Source organism: Prionailurus bengalensis, chromosome C1 (genome assembly GCF_016509475.1).
Source record: "Prionailurus bengalensis isolate Pbe53 chromosome C1, Fcat_Pben_1.1_paternal_pri, whole genome shotgun sequence".
Taxonomy (NCBI): Eukaryota; Metazoa; Chordata; class Mammalia; order Carnivora; family Felidae; genus Prionailurus; species Prionailurus bengalensis.
The window spans coordinates 106225137-106248440 of NC_057345.1; the positions used below are offsets into that span (position 1 = coordinate 106225137).

Genomic DNA, 23304 nt, shown 5'->3' on the forward strand with positions numbered 1-23304 from the left:
GCAAGATGTCTGATAGATAAATAGAGTTAAGTTTGTTATAACTATAGGGGACAACTTTAAAAAAAAGGAAACTAGATAACTGGGAAATTAATAGTCATGTCCAGCAGACAATTTACATGTGTTAAAAATGTTAAAAAAATAAAACAAAACGAAAAAACTATAAGGGACCCCTGAGCAAAGCGTGGGGCTGCACTCTGCTCCCATAACCACTCCTAAAGTTTAAGAAAGTTCTTACTATAAGAAATGTGCTGTTTGATGGGGCGCCTGGGTGGCGCAGTCGGTTGAGCGTCTGACTTCAGCCAGGTCACGATCTCGCGGTCCGGGAGTTCGAGCCCCGCGTCGGGCTCTGGGCTGATGGCTCGGAGCCTGGAGCCTGTTTCCGATTCTGTGTCTCCCTCTCTCTCTCTCTGCCCCTCCCCTGTTCATGCTCTGTCTCTCTCTGTCCCAAAAATAAATAAACGTTGAAAAAAAAAAAGAAATGTGCTGTTTGAGAGGGAGGCCAATATTATAAATAATAACAGCTTCTATGCATTAAGAGTTTTTTTGGTGGTGTTTTTGTTTTTTGTTTTTTGTTTTTGGTTAACTCTTCACCCAACTTGGGACTTGAACTCACAACCCAATGTCAAGAGTCACATGCTTGAGGTGCCTGGGTGGCTCAGTTGGTTAAACATCTGACTTCAGCTCAAGTCATGATCTCACACTCTATGAGTTCGAGCCCCACATCAGGCTCTGTGCTGACAGCTCCGAGCCTGGAGCCTACTTTGGATCCTTTGTCTCCCTCTCTCTCTGCCCCTCCCCCACTCATGCTGTCTTCCTGTCAAAAATAAACAAACGTTAAAAAAAATTTTTTTTAAGTCGCATGCTCTACTGACTGAGCCAACCAGGTGCCCCTCTATGCATTAACGATTTGCTACGTGTCTGCCATTGAACTAGACGTTTCACACACACACAAACACACCTATCTTGCAAGATATGTATTATCTTCAGAATATAGATTAAAAAAAAAAAAAAGTTGTGACTTCCCAGAGTCCCTCAGAGTCCCTCAACTTTAAAAATATATATACTTTCTAAAACTACAGTCCTGGGGCACCTGGGTGGCTCCATCGGTTTGGGCGTCTGATTCTTAATTTTGGCTCAGGTCATGATCCCATGGTTGTGGGATCAAGCCCTGCGTCAAGCTCCATGCTGAACGTGGAGCGTACTTGAGATTCTTTCTCTCTCTCCCTATGCCCCTTCCCACACTCCTGCTCTCTGATTAAAAAAAAATAATAAAACTACAGTTCCTACATTGTTATCGGTGTTCTTTCATGTGTAATTCGTCCTTGAATCAGAATATGATCTTGCTCACTTAACTTTGGGCATATAGTTAAGAAACAGGGGTGACATAACTTCAGCCTTTTTTGCAAACTCAAAGTCAGGTTTGCTCCAGAATCAATTCAGGAGGCATCTCCACAAAGTTGCTGGCCAGCAACACTTGAACAAGGAGAGTCAAAGGTAACCTCGCTTGTGAAGACTGGGTGGGGTCTTCAGCTCTAGGATGCTGGATAGCTTCTATCTTTCCTTCTAGACTACTACTCCCTCTATATCTTTTTCTCTATCCTGGGAGGCTATCCTGCATGCATTTCATCAGTGGGCTTCCTGCACTTTGGATTCCACTTGGATTCCTGCTCTGGCAGGAGATCAGAGGGAGAGAAAAAACTTGGATCGGTATATGGATTGCCCAGGTTCCATTCATTGGGGTCCCCTGGGCCTAGCTGTACCCTTTGGTTAAAGGTCATCGCTCCTCTCAATGCAGTCTCTCCTGCCAGTTCCGAATAACCACTATCTCCCTTTATCCTTTCAGGCCCAAGGCTGTTACTACCCTCAGTTACTGACCTATCCCTTGCCCTCACTTTAAAATCAGTCCTTTGTTATTTTGAGTATGTTGTCTTATTTCCTGTTGGGACCTTAATATATGTGGTAGAGGTAGGCAACCTTGGATTCATAGGCTTCATATTTTATCCATGAGCTTCAACCTAACTCATGGATATAACCTTAAATTCTTATGAGTTAACCGTTCTGAAGGGTCTGCTGGATTAAGTAGCAGAAAGTGACTCATACCTGTATGGTTCCCAAGTGTGGGGTAGTGCCATCAAGGAGATACAAATCTGAGAGACAATAATAGCTCAGGCCCCTGTGACTTAGTTCCCGAAGTACCCAAGATGTTGAACAGCTTTTCAAGCTTTGTGACTATAGAACCTTCTGTGTTTCAGATCCCCAAAGTCTTACACAAGCTGATGCACTCTGCCCACTGGGGCCCTGGTTTCTCCATAACCTCCCAGGATGCCTCTGAGAAATCAGCGTAGAAATCCCTCAGGGGGACAACTGTATCCTCTTGCTGGCACATACTGGTTTTTTTCTAAAGACAAAGTTTGAACTAGTATCCTAATTTTGTTTTTTTTAATTCTAATTTTTTAGTGTTTATTTAGTTTTGAGAGATAGGGAGAAAGAATATGAGTGGGGGAGGGGCAGAGAGACAGGAAGACAGAGGATCCCAAGTGGCTCCTCACTGACAGCAGAGAGCCCCACTGGGGGCTCAAAGTCATGAACTGAACCATGAGATCATGGCCTGACCCGAAGTGGGACACTTAACTGACTGGGCCACCCAGGTGCCCCCCTAATTTTATTTTTAAAAGTCTGTTTGTTTATGTATGTATGTATGTATGTATTTTTGAGAGAGAGAATCCCAAGCAGGCTCTACACTGCCAGTAGAACCTGATCCAGGGCTCGAACCCATGAACAGAGAGATCATGACCTGAGTCAGATGCTCAGGGCACCTGGGTGGCTCAGTTGGTTAAGCGTCCAACTTCGGCTCAGGTCATGATCTCATGGCTTGTGAGTTCAGGCGCTGTGATGGATTCTGTGCTGACAGCTCAGAGCCTGAAGCCTGCTTTGGATTCTGTTTCCATGTCTTTGCCCCTCCCCTGCTCACACACTGTCTCTCTCAAATATAAACTTTAAAAAAACTTATAAAAAAAAAAAGTCAGATGCTCAACAGACTGAGCCACCCAGGCATCCCAAACTAATATCTTAGTTTAAAAAAAAAGAGTGTATCAACATTAAGTATCATTAAATTAAGAGGTCATGTTTATCCCTCTGTTGTCAGTGTCAATAAGTTGTTTGAATTCATTCCCTTAGTTTATTCACTACTCTTTGTCAGGGTGAAGTATTTCATGAGTATTAACGAATTGCATACTTGGTAGTAATCTATTTGGGGCTTTTCCCACAAAGCACTTAATTTAAACCTATGTATTTATATGGTGCTTTATTATAACCTCCCTGTTGCCACACATCCTTTACAAAAGAAATTGAGGCTCAGAGAGGTTAATCAAATTGCCAAAGTCACACACAAAACTATTAAAGTGGCAGAGTCCAAGACTTTCGTTCTCACTGCAACATAGTTGCTTTTGCTAGCCCTGAGAAGGTTCTGAGAATCCAGTTTAGTCCACTCTTTAGGCTAGAGAAGCCGTCATACTTTGTAAATGTTAATAAATGAACACCCTTCATGATTAAAATGAAACAAGGACTTTAACCTGTAAATTGCTGCTGCCTGCACAGAGTCACAGGATTAACTTCTCTTGCACCTCTCTTTTGAGTCTATATTTAAACTTGAGGAACATTTACCCCTTTCTTGTGACCACCTTCAGAGCAAGCACTGAAGTATTTTGAGCCTTGTCCCTCAGAACAGAAGGCTGAGAAAGGATGCAGCCCTAACATTTTTCTTTGTCCTGGCTTTAACACCTTGGTTTGAAGAGGATAGTGAAGTCGTGTTTGGAAAGATTCTCCGCTCCTCCCTTGCCCTCCTTCACCATCTAGGAAACTAGCAACGGTTTTCAAACATCTTGGTTTATGTAAGGCATCCAAAGAGGGTTAAACTAAGACCTAACGGACCTCTCCAACCTGGGAGAACAAGCTCCAAGCAGAGGGTAGACTGCAGAGAGCAAATATGACAGAACAAGGTGTGAGGAAAGTTCAGAGGGTAATTTTCAAAAAACATTGAGGGTAAAATCTATAAAGACTGTGAGGATATAAAGGGAAACCGATTGCTTAGAAGATCGCAAAGTTGGGACGCCTAAGCATGAGTTTGGAAGAATCACCATCTCAAAAGGTACCGTGTTTTCTCCTTTGAAAGTATTTTTACATACATTATCATTACTTGAGCCTCTCAAACAACCCCATTTTTCAGATGAGGAAACTGAGGTTTGGGGCAAAGTTGTGACTTGTCAGGATTACAGGTAGTCCAAAGGAGGAGCAAGAAACAATCTCCGTTCTTCACCAAATTGTTCTCAGCGGTTTCCCATCAAAGGCCCTTCCGCGGGAAACAGGGCAATGGACTGCCAAGGCTTCCTTAGCGGCAGGGCCTGGGCCGGCCTCCAGGCGGCGCCAGTGGGACGGCGGCCTAGGGCTCCAACTGGGCGGATACTCGGGCCACGCGCCGGCAAAACCCCGGACTTGTAAATCCGCCAAAGCAGCCACCGCCCCCGAGAGGCTTTAAAAGCCCTTAGACTCGAGGTAGTGGGCGGGACAGACGGTCCTGTCAGCCCCTCCCATTGGCCCGCGGGGTAACAGACAGGTATCTTCAGCCAGCCCCAGCTAGATGAACGACCGAACGGGCACCCGCTAGCTGAACCTCGTCGGCACACGGTGTGCAGCCGGAGACTCCTCCGCGAGAGGAGGCTACGCATGCGTGCAAGGGAACAGACGCTCTGGATACTCCCTCCCGCTCTGCGAAGGGAAACTAACTGCTCCTTAGGGAACTGCCAAGGGTAGCCCCTGCCTCCGACAGCGCGGACTCCTTTGCTCTTCTGTGCAGCCTCCCGGTCATGCGACCCAGACTCCAAATTCTTTAGGGCAAGATTTCCTGTTGTGAAACGTAAATCACTTGCGCTGCAGCTTCATTTTATTTCTCAAAAAGTACCCTCCCCCACCCCATGGAACAAGCTAGGAAAACGTCCTCGATCCAGGAACGTGCTCCGGTGCACTCCCCACCCCACCTAAGCTCGGCCGTGGGTCTCCTGGGCCCCGGCTCATCGCCACACACCATTTCTTTGCTTGCCTCCTTCAGGAAACCTTTCCTGATTAACCCCGGTGGGACCGCAGCCATCCCAATTACTCGGGAGAGTGCGAGGCCAAGATAAAGGCAGAGATTCGGGGGCAGAGGCGCCTAGCGAGCGGAACGGTTCCCGCCCCGCCCCCTCCGCTAGGAAAGTCAGGCACGACTCGGGGACAAAAAGCTGTATTGGGAAGCGGAGGCTCCTACACAGTAGGAGGAGGCACGTCCCGGGAGGCCCGAGGACTCCGTACACAGCGCGCGCGCGGCCCCAGCCCCGTCGGTCCGTCCATCCGTCCTGCGGCCCGCCCGCGGCTCAGTCTATGGAGGAAGCCCGAAGGGGCGAGTTAAGGCAGCTTGGCTGAGCGAGGGGGAAGTAGGAGTGCGCCAGTTCCCCCCGAAAAGCTGGCTCACTGAGGGGGCGAGCTTCTCACCTCCCACTCCTCTCTCGAGGACAGGGGGAAATACAGTCAATAAATAAACCCGAGGCGGGCTGAGACCCCAGGAGACTCTCAGAGTCCAGAAAGGCTGGAGGTGTGGAACGCGGAGAGAGGGAGGGGTTCTGTCCTTGGAGACGCGTCCATGCTCTTGGCCTTGGAAGGCGCGGGCCTCAAGGGCCCAACTGGAGGACGCAGCGCAGCTCCCTTTAAAAGTGAAAATGGCTGCCGTTGGGGATGGCCGGCGGGGGGGAGGGCGCGACGAGGGGTGGCTTCGGGGGCAGCTGCGGCTTCTCGACGTCCACCCTCTTTAGGGCGCGGCCCCGATAGCCCTCCGGCCGGCCCAGGTACAGAAGATGTCTCCCGGGCCCCCCACAGTACCTGGAGGGGCCCCCCGAGGGGACCCGAGTGAGCAGGGCCGGGGGGGCACGATGCGTGGGGAAGGGCGTTCTGCGGCCGCCTCCGACCCCTAGCCTGGGAGCGGGGGCGGAGAGCGCGGGCCGCGTGGAGGGGGCCGCGCACTTGCCCTCGGGGGGCACGTCCAGCCTCAACGGCGGGCCACACTCCCGGGGCAGGAGGCTGGGGCCCGCGAACAGGGTGGGGGTGGGGCTGGGTTCCGGCGGGAGCGCCCGCGAGGTAAACGCGGCCGCGGCCAGGGGCTCGGCCCCCTTCCTGGGTGGCTGCGGACCGTGCAGGTAGCGCAGCAGTTCTTCCAGGGTGGTGACCTCCACCGCCTGCCCGGGACAGCCGGGCGGCGGCGGCCTCACCAGCACGCGGGGCGCGGGGCCGCCCGCCGCGTTCCCGCCCCGCGCGCGGCCCTGGCCCTCCTTGGCATTGTTCCCGTTCTGGTTCCACTCCCAGGGGCCCCCGGCGTGGCGGAGGTGCTTGGCCGGCAGCTCGGGCGTGGACTCCGGCGTGGGCAGGCAGGCCAGCTCCGGCGGGGCCACGCCCTCGGGGGGAGGCAGGAAGGTGGTGTAGAGCTGGGGCGGCTGCGCCCCGTCTCCGTCCTTGGACTGCGGCGGCTCCGGGCCCGCACCGTGCAGCCGGGCCAAGCTGCGAAGGGAGAGAGGGCGCGGGAGCCCCGGAGTCTCGACGTCCTTGCTCCGACGTCGGTGGGCTCGGCGGCACGCGCAGGAGACCAGGAGGCCAGAGACCGAGGCGCCCAGAGCGAAGGCTGCGGCAGCACAGGCCAGGAGGAGTGGGATGGGGACGGAGAGGGAGGCTGAGGCTGGGGGGAGGTCCCGGCGCACGCCTGCTGACCGAGAGGGAGGAGGGAGGCTCAGCCGAGGTAGGGGGGTGTGGGAGGGCGCTGCACCTCGCTCCCGCTGCTGCTCGCCTCCTCCGCTCCAGCACAGCCTGACCCTCCTCAGAATGACCTCCCCTGACCCCTCAACGCACAGCCCATCACACCAGCCCTCACACACAGGCTAGAGCTTGGGCCTTGAGGAGTCCCCAACCCAGCTCTGGCCCCTGGAGCCATGCCAAGAGCAGGTGCCAAACTCTGCCAGTGCAGAAGGAGGTGGGTAGGAGATGCCCAGCTCTGGAGAGAGGGGGCACCAGACAGGCATTAGCGAGCATCAAACGTGTCAGTGAGAGGCTTGGAGTTCTTCAAGAATCAGCAGCCCCACACTTCACTCCTGTCCCTCCCAACCAGCCCCCTTACCCTGAGTGTGAGCTCCAATAGTGGAAGACTGGGGCCGGGGGTGGGCATCACTGAGGGGGCTGGGGGTCTCAGGGGAAGGGCCAGGACCCAGAAGCACTGGTGACAGAGACCAGGTCAGAGCCAGTGAGGCTTCTGTTTTCCACCTCTGACACCCATTCAGAGGGTCCTCCCCACCCCCACCCACCCCCTTTGGAACCCCAAAGTCTAGAACTCCAGCCTCTCCTTTCTTCTGGGCATGGGGAAGGGCTCACCATGCAGGCATTCTTTCATGTAGTTTTTTCAAAGACTATTTATTTAAGCACCCTACTGTATGCCAAGCACTGAGCTATATGCCAGGTGTGTGGAGGATGCTAACCCTTGAGACTCTCTCAGTGGGTCCAGGGTGCTGGTCTGCTGCTGCCAGGGAGCACAGACTCGGGTGAGTGTGGGCCAGGCAAGGGGGGATGAAGTTGGAATAGCCAGACTCACCATAAGCAGAATCCCCTGTACCAGACTGACTCCCAGTAGCTCCATCTATGAAGAAGGAAGACAGAGGGTGAAGACAGGGGCAGGGGAAGCTTCTAGAAGAACTGAAAGGGGTGACTGTGCTACAGAAGGACAGAAACCCACACCCGGGATGGTCGCTGAGGGCCTTCAGAGCCATGTGCAGCTGTGGCTACAGCCACCCCTGTCCCGGCCATTTACCTTGGCAGTCACTGTGCTCCGTGGATTCCTGGTTCCCAGCCGGATCCACATCAGTCCTAGAAGGAAATGAGGTGGATGGGGGTGTCTCAGTGCAGTTATCCATCTTGCCCCCCAGCCCCTGCCCTGGCCCTCAGCTCCCTCTCCTAGTAGTGGGGAGCTTTCTCCTCAGGAGGTCCAGGGGCCCCTCACTTACCCACCAGGTCCCCTGATATCCACACAGCCTCTGGAGCTGTGCCATCCACAGTATGGGTCCTGAGAAGCCAGACAGCTCCTGGGGGAGACGGAGACATCTGAGGCTCTCCCCTCTAATCACAGCCCATGCCCCAGCCCCAGATCCCATCCTGCCTACCCTGATTCCTATTCTAGTCCCTGGTTGCTGCATACCTACAGAATGCTCCAGGCAACCCTCCCTCCTGACCCTCCCCTGCATTTCTCTGCCACCCCCCATGCCTGTGTCCCCATGCTCCTTCCGGCTCAAGGAACCTCCCCAGGCAGGCCTGCCCTCAGCCTCTTCTCACCTCTGACAGGCCCCGTGCCGGGCACACCGACTGAGAGGGAGGTAGATGATGCAGCCAGAAAAAGCCACAAAGAGCCTGTGACCTTCAGTGTCCAGCTCCAGCCCTATGACCCGCCTTGCCGTTTGGGCCACCCGCTTCCCACTGCACCTAGGATGGAGCCAGAAGGAATCAGAGATGGCACAGGTGAGGCTCCTGTCTCCAGGGGTGGGGGGGGGGAGGGTTAAAGAACAGAAGGTGGGGAGGTGCACAAGCCCTGAACACAACTCATAGGACTGCCCCACCAAACCACCCAGCTTCTTGCCAAATCCCTATACCCTATAGCTTCTGGGGAGTTCCCACCCTATCCCCCCACATCTCCATCCACCACCTCACTTCCCATTCCTGCTCTGCAAGGGGGGCGGGGGGGGGGGTGGGAGGGACTGCCAGACGAAGGCCTCACCTGGCAGGGCTGTAGGCATTGATTTCTTCCAACAGGATGGGCTCAGGGCCCCCTGATGGCCCCCCTGGGGGCAGTACCTTCAGCACTGTCCCATCTTCGGAGCCCAGGAACAGGACTGTGGTGTTACCGTAGGGACCAGCCCTACCATCCACAGCTAACTGGGTCAGTAGAGCCCTGGAGGGATAGGCCTTGGGTCAGGGCAAGCTGACTAGTGGAAGACGGCCCATGTATCCTGGTGCCCACTTCCGGGTGCTTCCTCCCGCCCAGACTTTTTCTTCTTCTCGCTCTCCCTTCCACTTTCATGGGTTCTTCTTCCCACCAATATGATTTAGCTTGTGAGGTCGGAGATAGAGAGTGGCGGGGGCGGGGGTGGGGGGGAGTTGGGCAGTAGCTGTCATTTGTTTAACCACATACCTGCTGGTGAGGGTGAGCAGAGGCTGATGGGTAGCAGGTGGCACGGCCGGGTCCAGCAGTGGGTGAGCCTTGATAAAGGTCAGAACGTCGTCAGGGAGATCTCTGGAAGAGGGGAACAAGGCAGCCACACCTACACCTGCACAGGATCCTGGCCTGGTAGGCACATGGAAAGGAGCCATGTTAGGACGGGGACCCAGGGTTTAGTTAAGTACCCCACCCCCCCAGCTGCTCCCAAACATGATTGGTAACCTTTGCTCTACCCCTTCACACAGACATTCAACTACTGCCTTCCTTTTCTCCACAGCTCTCCAGTCCCATGCCAACCCACTGAGCCCCCTCCCCCTAATCCCATAGACCCTCTCTTCATAATCCCATGTGGGAACACACTGCTTGCTTCTGCCCCCACAAAAGCCACCCCCATCCTGGGTACCTGGGGGAGGGAACCCTGTCTTCAGATACGGGTGTCCAGGCCCCATCCAGACTCCTCTGCTCCTTGAACTTGCCCTCAAACGCATGCTCGATATCATCCAGGTAGAAGGCACAGACCGCAGAGCCAGGGATGCTGAAGGAGCCAGAAAAGGATGTGGGCTGGGGGTTGGGAGGGATAGCACAGCCCCTCCCAGGTGAGACACGGCAGCTGCCCTTATGCACCATATTAGGACGTGGAGCCTGAGAGGGTGAGACAGTCTCTGGGGGCCATGCTGGGAGAAAAAAAAATGAACAGAATAGTAAACTGGCCTTGAATGGAGTCTCCCCTCGTTATAAGGCATCAGCAGGCTGTGGGAGGGGGGCTCAGACGCTGGTGGGACAAGGGACAGATTGGGCCATGTCGGTTAGTCTACTACTAACCTATTGGTCTGCGTGGTGAAGACCCCAAAGAGAGCAGAGCGGCCATACAAGTTCACAGGCCCAGTTAAGGCCTGTAAGACGTCAAAATAGAAGGTAGAATCTCCAGGAACAGAGCAGTTGAGCCGCAGCTTCAGGAAGGATGTCCAGTGGCGGTCCAAGGCCCGAGGTGAGCCGCCCATGTCACGTTTACATACTCGGGCCACCCTGGAGAACTGCACCTGGGGGGGGGGGAGCCAGGACTAGGAGAACAGGGAGGGCCCCAGGGCCAGTGGCGGGGACACGAATCTGGAGTGTTGGAGGACCGAGAGACCAATGTTAGGGGCACAGCAAAGGAAGGGTATAGCGTGGTAGATTGGTTGGGGTCAAGGATGAGGGACACAGCAGGATGTGGGGGCAGAGGGCTGGGGGCTACTCCAAGTTGGGGCTCAGAGTCCAAGGGACTATGTGGTGGAGATTAGGGCCAGGAGCTCTTCACTGACTCTTGACTGGCTCCTCAGGATCCAGCAGAACTCTCTAGCTACCCACCCCTGGTGCCCACCTCCTTACCCTTCCCAGCCGAGCATCCTCCACCGAGACCTCTCGGAAGAAGAAGTAGACATGGTCTCCGTGCTCCAAGGCATGGACGAAGTGTGGCTCTGAGGGGGCGGAGACAGGAAACAGCATGCTCAGAGACTCCAGGCCCCACACAGCCTTCTGCCTTTCACACAGGCACAGTACCAGTACCACCACCCTCTGCCTGCTCCCTGCACCTCCCCCTGTCCTCCCCCTGCACCTCCTCCCCAAGAGCAGCCTCCCTCCCCCAGGCCCGCCCTGACCTCTGAGCCACTTGGAGTCGTACTTGGCCGAGCGGAGTGGGGGCTGAGGCCCAAGGCTTCTGTAAACCACAGCATCACTGGCCTGGAAATCCGCAGCTGTGGCTGAGTATAGGCTGCCCTCTGGAGGGGCGGGTAGGGGGGAGTCAGGGGAGGGCCCAGGGATCTGGCGCTTCTTGGGCCTCCTACACCCCTACCTCACTCACCCTGGCCCTGCCCCCTACCTCAACCTTCCACTCAGGAGCATAGTGAGAGACCAAATTGGGAGAAGGGCTGAGGTGGTAGCCCCCTCCGGCCACAGGCCCGCTTCTCACGTGCCCAGGTGCACACCTGCAAAGATGGCCACGTTGGACTGGGTGGCATCAAAGGGGCATCGAGCCTGCCCACTCAGCTCTTCACCCTCCTGCTGCAGCGAAGTTATCTGGAGGGAGAGGGAACAGATTCTTGGAACCATCAGGGTCTCGGAGTCTGGCTCCATCACCCACCTCCCCGCGTCCCCTTGCCTGTCTCCCCAACCCCTTCAGGACCCTTGCATTCTGGACACTCCGGTTCCCCTACCCTCGCTGGTTGCCCACCTTGGGTTCTCTTCCCACTCCCATCATGACCCCTTCCCTGCCCCACACCCCCTCCCTCCGCCTTTGTACCCCATAGCTGCGGCACACGGGGCTGAATGAGTTCGTTCCACAGGCAAGGAGTGTCTGGGAGTCCCAGGGAACAAGAACACGAATATAGTTGTGGCACTCGTCCTAGAGAAGCCAAAATTCCAGGTCAGCAACAGGGCTCCCTAGGACTGGGACAGGGGGCCACAGGAAGTAAGGCCACCTCCCCTGAGATGGTCAGAGCAATGTGGGGTAAAGTCTCAGCCAAGCTATTTGCTACCCTGCAACCTCAGACAGATTCTTTGGCCTGCTAGAGCCTAGCTCTTCTGTGAAGGAAGGCAACAACTATTCATCCCCTTTCCTGCATCCCCCCCACCCCACCCCAGATGCAAGTGGGCGGGAAAACTGGGCACAGCAGAGGACCACTGTGGTCCTGGACAGAGCCTGGAGAGGCGGGAAATTCTCCCCTCGAAATTGTCACCCCGCTCCTCACGCTCCTTACCGTCAGCTTTCCCCGCACAACACAGTTCTCCATGTCTTGGCTCCGCCATGTTAGATACTGAAGGGAGAGACAGAAGGGAGGGAACATCATGGGGCAAGCTGGATGCCCCCTCACATGACGGCTCCTTTTGGATTCTTTTTCCCACCCGCTGGACCCCCAGCAGACCTTTCCAGGCCTCATCTCCATGCCTGCACCTCCTGCCACATGCCTCTTACCTTGTTGGGCACCAGCCCCTCCCCTGCCTCCTGGGCTTGAAGATCGAAGGAGAAAACGTGATCCCTGCAGGGAGAGGTAAGGAGGGATCAGAGCCAAACGAAGGCACCCCACCTGAGCTCCTTACTGCCACCCTGCTCAGGCTCAGTGGTCAGAGACAAACATCGCAGACCTCCTGCTATCCCCCCCTTACTCCATGCCTCGGCATTTGCGCTCTGGGTCCAAGCATGTCCACGTCCCATGGCTTGTACACCTGCATGTGTCCCCTGCAAGGTGCTGCAGTGGCCATGCAGGTCCCATGTCTGCCCAGGAGCATGCATGTCGGCCCCACAACAGTGCCACGGCCAGTTTACCGGGCAGCCACTAGCAAGGTCCGGTTCAAGGTCAGGAATCTCTGAAAGTCCAGCCCAAGTTCGGCAACCACAGCATCATCCTCCAGGCCCCGGAACCAGGATAATGGGGAAGTCCCTAGAAGACACAGAGAGGTGGGTGCTGAGGCTGAGCCAGGACACCATGCACTCCCCCAATACCCTTTCCAGCCAGATGAAATCCAGCCATGGACATTGTGGATGAGGAAGACAAGTTGTGAGGTATTAAAAAAACTATTAATACAGCTATTAATAAAATAATGCTAGCCCTGAGCACTTAACCTCGGCCAACCACCATGTTAGCATTTTAGATGCCTCGTTTAATACAACCCTATCAGGGAAATACAGTAAAACTTGGTTTGCAAGCATAATTCATTCTGGAATGATGCTTGTAATCCAAAGCACTCGCATATTAAAGTGAATTTCAAGAACCATTGGCTCAGTTGTGATCAAGTGATACTCAGTATCACATACTATTTGTATCACAAGACATCGCTCATTTATCAAGTTAAAATTTATTAGAGGGGCACCTGGGTGGCTCAGTCGGTTAGGCATCCAACTTTGGCTCAGGTTATGATCCCCCACGGTTTGTGAGTTCAGGCCCCACATCTGTCTTTGTGCTGACAGCTCAGAGCCTGGAGCCTGCTTTGGATTCTGTGTCTCCCTCTTTCTCTGCCCCTCCCCTGCTCGCGCTCCGTCTCTCCATCTCTCTAAAGATAAACATTTTTTTAATTAAAATTAAAAATAATGTTTGCTTATCTTGCCGCAAGGTTTTACTATACTAATATTGGCCCCACTTTACAGATGAGGAGTCTGAGGCTTAAAGCCATTAAGGAATTTGCCTAGTTTATTTAGCTAGGAAGTGGAAGGCATTGGGATTCAGATCCAGGTCTGTCCTACTCCAGAGCTGAACACAGTTCCTTCTTGTAAGGGCTGTAGGGCTGACTAGCGCTCCCCTCTCGTTCCCGTGCCATACACTGTCCTGTCTGGAGCACTTACTCCATTTCTCCCAGCTTTTGGTATCATCCCCTCAAGGCTCTTCAGAAGCCACCTCAGCCGTCCCAGGTCACTGTCTCCGTTGACCACCCTCCGTGTCTGCTGGCCTGACCATGGCAACCATGATCATCAGCGCCCAGAGGCAGCTCAGAGTTCAGACATAGATGCTTTAATGTTTATACGGTGCTCAGAACCGCATCTGGCACATGCAAGTGTTTGCTATTCTTATCCCCCAACACTTACTCCCAGGGACCCAACTGCAGTCCCTTGGTCCTTAAAATTACTCTAAATTCTACATCCATAACAGGAACCTGCAAATAGATCAAGGTTCTTCTCAGAAAAAAGTGGGTGTATGGTTTCCCTCACAGTGGGACCTAGGCTTAGTTGTGGTGCAAATGGTGGAGATGGGGGAAGAGGTGTGGGGAACCACTGAACCAGCCCTGAACCTTTGTGGCATACCTAATAGTAATAGCAAACACACAGGCAGCACTTACCATGTGCCAGACCGTGTTCTCGGCGCCTCATTTAATCCCTACATAACTCTGAGGCAGAATGCTATTTGCTCTCTTCATTTTGCAGATGAGGAGACTGAGGCAAAGGAAGGTTAAACAATCTAACCAAGGTTGTGAGGCTAATGAGTCGCAGGGCAGGGATCCAAACCTGCTAAGGTTTGGTCTGGCTGAGAGTCCGTGCTCTTAACCACCAAATGACCGCACTGCCTCCAAGTGAAGGAAGCAGGGCCAGCAGCGCTCGTTCCCTCTACCTGTCTGCTTCCCCTGCTGGGTGTCTTCCTGTACCCTGGCCTCCTACACAGGGGTCTGGAGTGCAGAGCTCACCCAGCGGGGTGTCGGGCCAGGGCACTCACCTTGCAGGTCAGAGGTCAGCAGAGGGAGGGGGTCCTGGGGGAAGGCAGCCTGGGTATGGGGAAGTGAGAGCAGCAGGAGCAGCAAGGGCATGAAGCGGGGGGCACGGGGCATCCTGTGCGGGGCAGCTCAGGCCCCAGGGGGTGCCCCCTCACCCATATGCCGGCCCTGAAAGAGGAGACAGATAAAAGTGGGGGAAGGGGCCAGATCCCTTCCCCCTGGCCCAGGCGGGCTCCTCCCCTGGTCTGACCCTAGAGGACCCTGTGGGCCGGGGGAATCAACCCTTTCTCTGGCACTGCCTCGGTCCCAGCCAGCTGTCACTGTCACTCCAGGCCTTTCTCTCTCCAACTGGCCCAAACTGGCTGGCGTGAGACCTGCAGGCATGACCCCAGGTAAGGACAGGACACGCCCGTTCCCCTTCCAAAGGGCCTCTTCTCCTTTCTTCTGAGCGGGCCTGGGACATTCGGTAGGTGACACCTCCCGGCCCCCCTCTTACTAACCCCTACTCAGTTATAATTAGACACTGAAGCCTTAAAATTATAAATAGTGACTCCTTGGCACTAGAAGGAGGAAGAGGGCACCGTGTCTGCCTCACCCTCCCTCACAGACCCGGACGGCACCCTGGGAGCCATTCAGGCGCTGTGCCCGGGGAAGAGGCAGCTGCGAGGAAGCCATCCCCTCTCTAGGGTTGGGGAAGGACAAAGTGGGGGCAGGAAGCCTAGGGGTCGTTGTCTTAGTCTAAGTTCATGCCTCAAGGGCTCTTCTCTTTGCTAGGGAGAAGCTGGGTAGGGAGGGGTACGGGGTGGGGGGGGGGCTGCCTTAGCCAAAAATGCATCTGCATCAGAGCCAGATCAGAGGCTAAACTTAGCTCTGGCTGCAGCTGTCTGCCCGACCACTGTGCCCCCTCCCAGCCTCTCCAACCCCCTGCTCCCTCCCTGGCTCCCAAGAACCAGTGCAAGTATTTGATGAGGAGGAGCAGACGCCTATGAGGAGCCAGGGATGCAACTGGCTATACTGGTGATGAGAAATGGCTCAACACGTATGTCCCTCTTTCCTTCCTTCCCTCTTCAGGCTGCCTCAAAATGGAAATATAAATAATTCAACGACAGTCACAGGCAACGGTAGCCCAAAGTCCAGGAAAAGATGGATATGGTGAAAGCGTGGTGAGACTGCCCTTCCCACTCATCAGGCACCGCCAACCCCACCCCAGCTGACCCCGGTTGGGCCCCGCAGTGGGAGGTGTACTCCAGCTTCCTGCCCTCCCTCCCCTCAAACTGAAGCGAGGGGCTGAGTGGCTCCTGAAACCAGGTAGGGTGAGAATCCTTCCTTTCTGTGAATAGACAGCTATCCCTCACCAATCCTTAGTTGTTCATCCCACCATGTCCCCTTAAAGAACAGACCCTGGGTTTCCAAGCCCAGCCCATTCCATCTCCCCAAATCCACTCTTGGAGCCAGGACCCAAGTGTACCCCACCCCCAGTCCAGCGTCACTGGTGGGGAGGTTGACGTCAGATGGGGTCCCAAGAGGGCTGGAGGAGGGGAAGGGGTAGGAACATCTAATGATGACCCCCTCCCCAGGGGCAGAGCAGTCAGCTAGCTAACGACCCTCTGGTGCTGAAAGGCCAAGCCTCCCTAACCACCCCACCCCCATCCCCGGATGCTGGTGCTCCCAGGGGAAGAGAAAGGGACCCAGCCTGTCTCCTATCCTCCCCCTCCGGCTCCCCCCCCCCTCCAAGTTGCCCTGGGCAACTGGTATCTTCACCCAGGAAACAACTTTGGCCTCTGGCAAGTGGGGAGAACAGCCAGACCCCTCTTCCTGCTCCCAGACCAGGCCAGTTTCCATCCCATGCCTTCAGGAGCTGCTGCCCTTTCCTCACCTGGGGTTGTGACTCCTGTGGGGGTTTGAGGGGGATAGGAAACCTGTGACCTGATGGAAGAAGGGACAGGAGGGAAGAGGCTTAGCTAGACCTCCTTACCACATCCCTTAGAAGTAAATGTGAAAATTTAGGAGAAGTCTACTGAGGCTAGGGAAAGGGACGTGCGGCCCTGGAAAGGTGTGGGTGTGTTGTGAGGTGGGGTGGGGCAGGGTGTTGACAGTGAGCTAGATTACAGAGGTGCCGGCCGCTTCAAACCCAAAGATGTGAGGGCAGGGGCAGGGGCTGGCCCCTAGCTGGAAACTCCTGGAACTGAAGGACCAGTCTTGGGGAAAAGGGTGACAGGGAGAGTTTGTGGGGCATGACGACCACTCCCACATTAAAACCCTCAGAATCCAGCAGCCTTCACGGAGAAAGCGCCCTAGCTGGGGACAATAGAGGCTAATTTGCATCTCATTTGCATGCTCTTCATTTCTAGGCAAAATGCTCCGATAGCAAACATCCCCAGCCTCTTCCTTCTTCCCTAAGAGAGCAGGTCCTGCCTCCCTCCTGCCCAGTGTCTCTGCACCCCACCCCCTGCCTTGGACTGGATTAGTCCAGCCTCTGAAAACACTTGGTTGGCCTTCGCATTGGCCCCCTAGACTTGTATGATATGTCTTTAAGAAGGCTTCCCACATTGGTTTTTGGAGGAGCAGCATCTGAGCAGTTCCCATCCCACCCAGGGCCTGGGGAAAGGCATCATACCCCCCATCTGAAGCAAATAGGGGAGGCCTGGCCAAACCTTTCTTCCCCTCCTAGGTCTTCTCTTTGCTGGGAGAGAAAACAGCCCTTCTCTCTCCTCCTGGCCCTACAGCCACCTCTGGGGAGTGGCCAGGGTCATAGCCAGAGTCACAACCAGAGTCAAGGCGGGAGGAGGGGGAGGCTGGGGAAGGGATGGAGAAGGGGAGACCGGGCTGGGGACAATAGCAGGAAGCTCTCAGGCTGGTCTCCCGCCCCAGTCCACCTTCCTCTGGGGGAGCAGACAGGAGGTAGAGGGGGTGGGGGGCGCGGTGAGGATCCTCGAGAAACAGGCTGAAGGCGCATTCCCTTCTCCAAGACATTTCTCCCACCCTCTGCCCCTGGTTCCGCACCTACTCTCCCTTCCACCCAACCCCCAACGAGGATAATCCAGGTGTTTAGAGCCTGGCATAAGATGGGCCCGCGGCCAGGGGCTCGACGTGTCTCCCCCTCACTGGATCTGGGGCTCCGAGAGGGGCGGGCAGCAGAGTCTGGGCCGGGACCGGGTCCCAGAGCCACGTTAGCGGGAGGAGGGGCTGGAGGGGCCTGCAGGCGCAGACAGAGTGAGGATGAGAGCGGGGGTTGGGGAGCGGAGGCGGGTCTCCCAGGCCAGAGAAACAGGGCCAGAGGCTGGGAACCAAAGAGGGCAGGCCTGCAGCCGGCGCTGAGCGGGGTCCGCGGGCTAAAGGTTCAGTCTCCAGCTAGGGTCTCCTCCTTGGGAGACCCTGGTCTAACAAAGCCCCGGGGCGAGTGGGGTGAAGACAGGAGAAGGGCGCGGGGACTGTTGTTTCTCGGGGGCCCCCTTCCCCGACTCTCTGCCCCAGCCAACCTCCTGAGAGGTGCTCAGACTCCCGCTTGCACAAGGACAGAGGTGCAACCGTGACACCAAAGTCCGGAACGACGCGTCCCTCTTCCCATCCCTGCAGAGACATCGAGAGGAGGGTCCAGTTCTCCGCGGGTTTCGGAGCCTTAGTTTCCCTGCCCGGGAGTCAAGGCACCAGGGTTTCCACCCTCTGCACGGTGCGCGCCTCAAATAATCCCCTTTAGCGCTCCCCAATCCAGGGGACGCGACTCAGAGAAGCCCGGTGGGAAGAGGAGCCCAGACGCTGCGCCCAACAGTGCACTGACGGGGCTCGGTCACGGTCCCCTCCTCCCTCCAAGCACCCCAACTCCGCTGACCCTCTCCAGCAGCCAGGCACACAGCGCGCTGGCATCCTCCCGGTTCCCTCTCGCACTTCGGAACGTTGTCCCCAGCTGCGGCGTCCCCCGTCCTCCTGGCCTCCCCTGCAGCCCCATCTCCCCAAGCTCCGAGGTACTTGCTCCGAGATCCGGGTCAGCGGGACCGAGATCGCAGCGGGCGGGCAGCAGCCCCGCACCACGCCGAGTTCGCAATCCGTGATTGGGGCTCTGGCGAGATGTGATGAGCGTCCGAATGGGATGGAGCCCGGATCTGAGCTCCCGGCCGCTGTCGGGTCTGGCAAGCCGCGGGTCCCAGTCGCAGCCCCCACTCCCGCCGCGGCTCCTTGCAGGAAAACAATGCGACCGCCCGGGGCTCTGGGCCGGGCCCCAGCCGCCCCGCCCGCCTCCCGGCCGGCTCCGCCTCCCGCCCGCCTCTGGGTCTCCGCAACCAATCTGGCTCTCGGAAGCTGGCTGGACACCACCTTCTCGACACCTCTTCACCAATAGTCCTACTTGGGGGCGGGGCGTAAGGAGCACCGCCCACCGAGAGGGCCAGGTCGGGAGGCTGAGCCAGAGACCAAAGCCAGGCGCGAGATGGAGAAACCAGCGGACCGTCGCCGAGACTCGTACGGAGGAGGGGGTCTCACGGAGAGGTCCTGGGAGAAATCTTACAAGAGAGGAAGGAAGCGAAGCTGGAAGGAGAGACCGACGGGAAACCCGGAGACTCGGCTGGGCTGGACTGTCTGAGCTGCGCGACTCAACCTCCCTCCTTTCTCCCCAATGGCTTTGGCTACCTGGCTTCCACTTCGGGGGGGCTCTCCCCTCTGCCCCCAACCCTCTGTCCCTCCTCTCTACTGTTTTTACCTCGACCTCCTTGTTTCTTCCCATGTGCCTCCTCTGGTTCATGATGACCCCAATAAGGGAGGCCTAGCATGCGCTTGAGGGCTTGAGGCCTGGGAAAGGAAAGGAAGGTGTCACCAGGAGGTTTTCCTTGTCCTCATCATCTCCTCCCCTCTCACCCCTACTGTCAGAGCAGGATGGGCTTAGGCCACTAGGCCAGGAACTACGGAGCCAGGAAGCCAGGGTGGCTGGCAGTCAGGCTGTTGGGTTGATGGAAGAGGACAGGTGAGTGAGGCTCGAGCCAAAAGAGAGACGTGGAGATTGGGACAAACTGACTCAGAGAATCACACAGAAAGAGGAGCAACATGGAGACTCCAAAAAGGGAAAGTGACCAGTGTCCCAGCCCCACGTATAGCCTTACTGGTCCCAGACACAGGATTAGTGTTCCATCTTTCTTCAGAGGGCCCTGGACATTCCTTCGAATAGCAAAACTGCTTCTTCTCCAACCCCATCCTCCATAAAGACTCTTTGATTCTGGGAAGGTCAGTGGGGAGGGAGAATGAGACTACTTCAGACAGCACTGCTTGGCTCCCACCTTGGTATCGCCTGCTAAGATTCTTCCCTGCGTGGGGGCTGGGACAAAAGACGTTCTCAAAATTCCCAGGATAGTGGGTGGCCTGGGAGACATTGGCATTCTTGGACAGTTTTATCTGAGTGGGCACCTCCCGCCCCCTACTCCCACATACTAGTCTCTGGACAAGAGGAAAGGAGGCACGAGGGTTTGCTGGTCTTTACTGAACTCCGATCAGGCTCACTGACTGGGCTAAGCCTCACAGTGAGTAAGCAAGAGATGTATCTCCCCAGCTTCTAACAAAGGACTTAGGTACTCAAATACATGCTCATTAAATAGGTTAGTGAATAGAGACTGAGGTGTAATTTATTTAAAGTTTTAGGGCCCAATTAAAATCTCAGTTCCATCTATAAAGTATTAAGCACTTATTTCATATACAATTCGCTGTGGGATGCAGTCCCAGTCTTTGAAGAAATGGCCATCTACCATCCTACCAGAGCAGACCTAGCAGGGAGTGCCTCGTGATCCCCAGCCCATGTCACCCACAACTCCAGCCAGCCAGCAAAAGTCACCAGGCACATAGAGTCTACACAAGCGATGACCCATACCTAAGACCATTCCTTCAAGTTTAGGAGAAGTAGATGTTCCACTAATTCATAGAAACAAACACAGAAAGTCAAGCAAAATGAGGAGACAGAGGAATATGCTCTAATTGAAAGAATAAGATAAAACCTCAGAAAAAGAACTAAATGGAGATGATCAATATTCCTGTTAGAGTTTAAAGTAATGATCGACAAGAACACTAATCAAAGGGATACACAGACCCCTATGTTTATAGCAGCATTACTTACCATAGTCAAGATATGGAAGCAGCCCAAGTGTCCATCAATTGATAAATGGATAAAGAAGATGTGGTGTGTGTGTATATATATATATATATAATGGAATATTATATATATATATTATTTATATATATAAAATGGAATATTATTCAGCCATAAAAAGAATGGAATTTTGCTATTTGCAATGACATGGATTGATCTAGAGAGTATAATGCTAAGAGAAATAAGTCTGAGAAAGACAAATACCATATGGTTTCACTCATATACGGAATTTAAGAAACAAGCAAAGGAAAAAAATAGAAGGAGATATCAAGAAGCAGACTCTTAATTATAGAGAACAAAATGGTGGTTACCAGAGAGGCGGTTGGGGTGGGGGGGGGGAAGAGGGGATGGGGATTAAGGAAGGCACTAGTTGGGGCGTCTGGGTGGCTCAGTTAAGCGTCTAACTTCGGCTCAGGTCATGATCTCATGGTTCATAAGTTCAAGCCCTACATCAGGCTCTGTGCTGACAGCGCAGAGCCTGGAGCTTGCTTCAGATTCTGTGTCTCCCTCTCTCTCTGCCCCTTCCCCACTCACACTCTCTCTCTCTCTCAAAAGTAAACATTAAAAAAAATTTTTTTTAAAAGGAAGGCACTAGTGATGAGCACCAAGTAATGTATAGAAATGTTGAATCACTATATTGTACACCTGAAATTAATATTATACTGCATGTTAACTAACTGGAATTAAAAACTTTAAAAAAATAAAGCAATGGTTATAAAGATGCTCACTAGACTGGAGAGAAAAAATGGAGGAACTCAAAGAGAACTTCAACAAAGAGAAAATACACAAAATAATAAATCAGAGTTGAAAAATACAATAACTGAAATTAATACACACTAAAGGGAATCGACAGTAGATTAATGGATGCGGAAGAAGATCAGTGATCTGAAGGGTAGGATAATGGGAAGCACCCAAGCTGAACAGCAAAAAGGAAAGAATTTTTAAAATGAGGTAGGTTAAAGGACCTGTTGGATGACATCAAGAGAATAAACATTTGCATTATAGGGGGTCTCAGAAAGAGAGGAGAGAAAGGGGCAGAAAATTTATTTGAATAAATAATAGCTGAAAACTTCCTTAATCTAGGGAAGGAAATAGACATCCAGGTTCAGGAAGCAAAAAGAGTCCAAAATAAGATGAACCTTCGGAGATCCACACTAGACACATAATAATTAAAATGTCAAAGACGGGCGCCTGGGTGGCTCATTTAGGCGTCCAACTTCAGCTCAGGTCATGATCTCAGGGTCTGTGGATTCGAGCCCCGCGTCAGGCTCTGTGCTGACAGCTCAGAGCCTGGAGCCTGCTTCGGATTCTGTGTCTCCCTCTCTCTGACCCTCCCCCGTTCATGCTCTGTCTCTGTCTCAAAAATAAACATTTAAAATAAAATGTCAAAGATTATGGGGGGCCTGGGTGGTTCAGTCGGTTGAACATCCAACTTTGGCTCAAGTTATGATCTCACAGTTCATAAGTCTGAGCCCCGCATCAGGCTCTGTGCTGACAGCTCAGAACCTGGAGCCTGCTTCATATTCTGTGTCTCCCTCTCTCTCTCTGCCCCTTCCCTGCTCATGCTCTTTCTCTCTCAAAAACAAACATTAAAAAAATAAATAAAATAAAATGTCAAAGTTTAAACATAAAGAAAGAATTTTAAAAGCAGCAAAAGAGAAGCAAAGTTATGTACAAGGGGAAACCCCTATCAGCTGATTTTTTTCAGTGGAAATTTTGCAGGCCAGAAGGGAGTGGCATGATATATTCAAAGTGCTGAAAGGAAAAAAACCTACAACCAAGAATACCCTACCTGGCAATGTGATCATTTAGAATTAGAGAAATAGGGGCGCCTGGGTGGCTCAGTTGGTTAAGCATCTGACTTCAGTGCAGGTCATGATCTCATAGTTCATGAGTTCAAGCCCCGTGACAGGCTCTGTGCTGAAAGCTTGGAGCCTGGAGCCTCCTTGGGACTCTGTCTCCCTCTCTGCCCCTCCCCGGCTCATACTCTGTCTCTGTCTCTCTCTCAAAAATAAATAAAACATTAAACAAATGTTTTTTTACATAGAAACAGAGAAATCGTTTCCCAGACAAAAGACATGTGTGTGTGTGTATATATATATATATATATGCACATACATACATATATACATATAGTGAGGAGGAGGGACTAAAAAAGTTCTTTTTATTCTTTTATTTTAGAGAAAGAGAGAGAGAGAGCTTGAGTGAGGGGAAAGGGGCAGAGGGAGAGGGAAAGAGAGAAAGAGAGAGAGAGAGAGAGAGAGAATCTTAAGCAGTCTCCACAATCAACACAAGGGCCAATGTGGGGCTCAATCTCACCACCCAGGGATCACAACCCGAGCCAAAATCAAGAGTCAGATGCTCAACCAACCAAGCCACCCAGGTGCCCCAAGAGAAGTTCTTTTTAGAATGTGTTTAAACTTAAATGACCGTCAATATAGAATGCTATATATTTAGGATGTGATATAGAAGCCATGATATATCATGCTAATCACAAACCCAAAACCTGTAATAGATACACAAAAAAATGAAGAGAAAGAAAACCAAACAACGCTACATAAAATTCTCAATCACCAAAAGAAAAAAAAAAAAGAGGAGAAAGACAAATACTATATGATTTCACTTGTATGTAGAATCTAAAAACCAAACAACAAGCAGAAACAGACCCATAAACACAGAGAACAAACTGATAGTTGCCAGAGGCAGAAGTGTTGGGGAACGGGCAAAATAGATG

At 53.6% G+C, this 23304-nt stretch overlaps 1 protein-coding gene across 12 annotated transcripts; it reads right to left on the minus strand.

The window, feature by feature from the left end:
* Window positions 1–5259: 5259 nt before the first annotated feature.
* SEMA6C (semaphorin 6C) lies at window positions 5260–19674 on the minus strand. Of its 12 annotated transcripts, none has more exons than XM_043576256.1 (19): window positions 19140–19674; window positions 14449–14614; window positions 12573–12687; window positions 12222–12285; window positions 12007–12063; window positions 11550–11651; window positions 11236–11326; window positions 10909–11028; window positions 10640–10728; window positions 10094–10311; window positions 9675–9806; window positions 9245–9397; window positions 8831–9004; window positions 8392–8538; window positions 8067–8144; window positions 7874–7929; window positions 7658–7702; window positions 7190–7285; window positions 5260–6781 (listed from the first exon to the last, which is right to left on the minus strand). In XM_043576256.1, the coding sequence occupies exons 2-19, from the start codon at window positions 14558–14560 to the stop codon at window positions 5736–5738; spliced, it is 2895 nt and encodes a 964-aa protein (XP_043432191.1). In that variant the 5' UTR covers window positions 14561–14614; window positions 19140–19674; the 3' UTR covers window positions 5260–5735. The 12 variants fall into 12 exon arrangements, with proteins under 12 accessions (XP_043432191.1, XP_043432188.1, XP_043432190.1 ...); XM_043576253.1 differs by lacking the exon at window positions 19140–19674 and adding an exon at window positions 18417–18659; XM_043576255.1 differs by lacking the exon at window positions 19140–19674 and adding an exon at window positions 18413–18659.
* Window positions 19675–23304: the final 3630 nt, after the last annotated feature.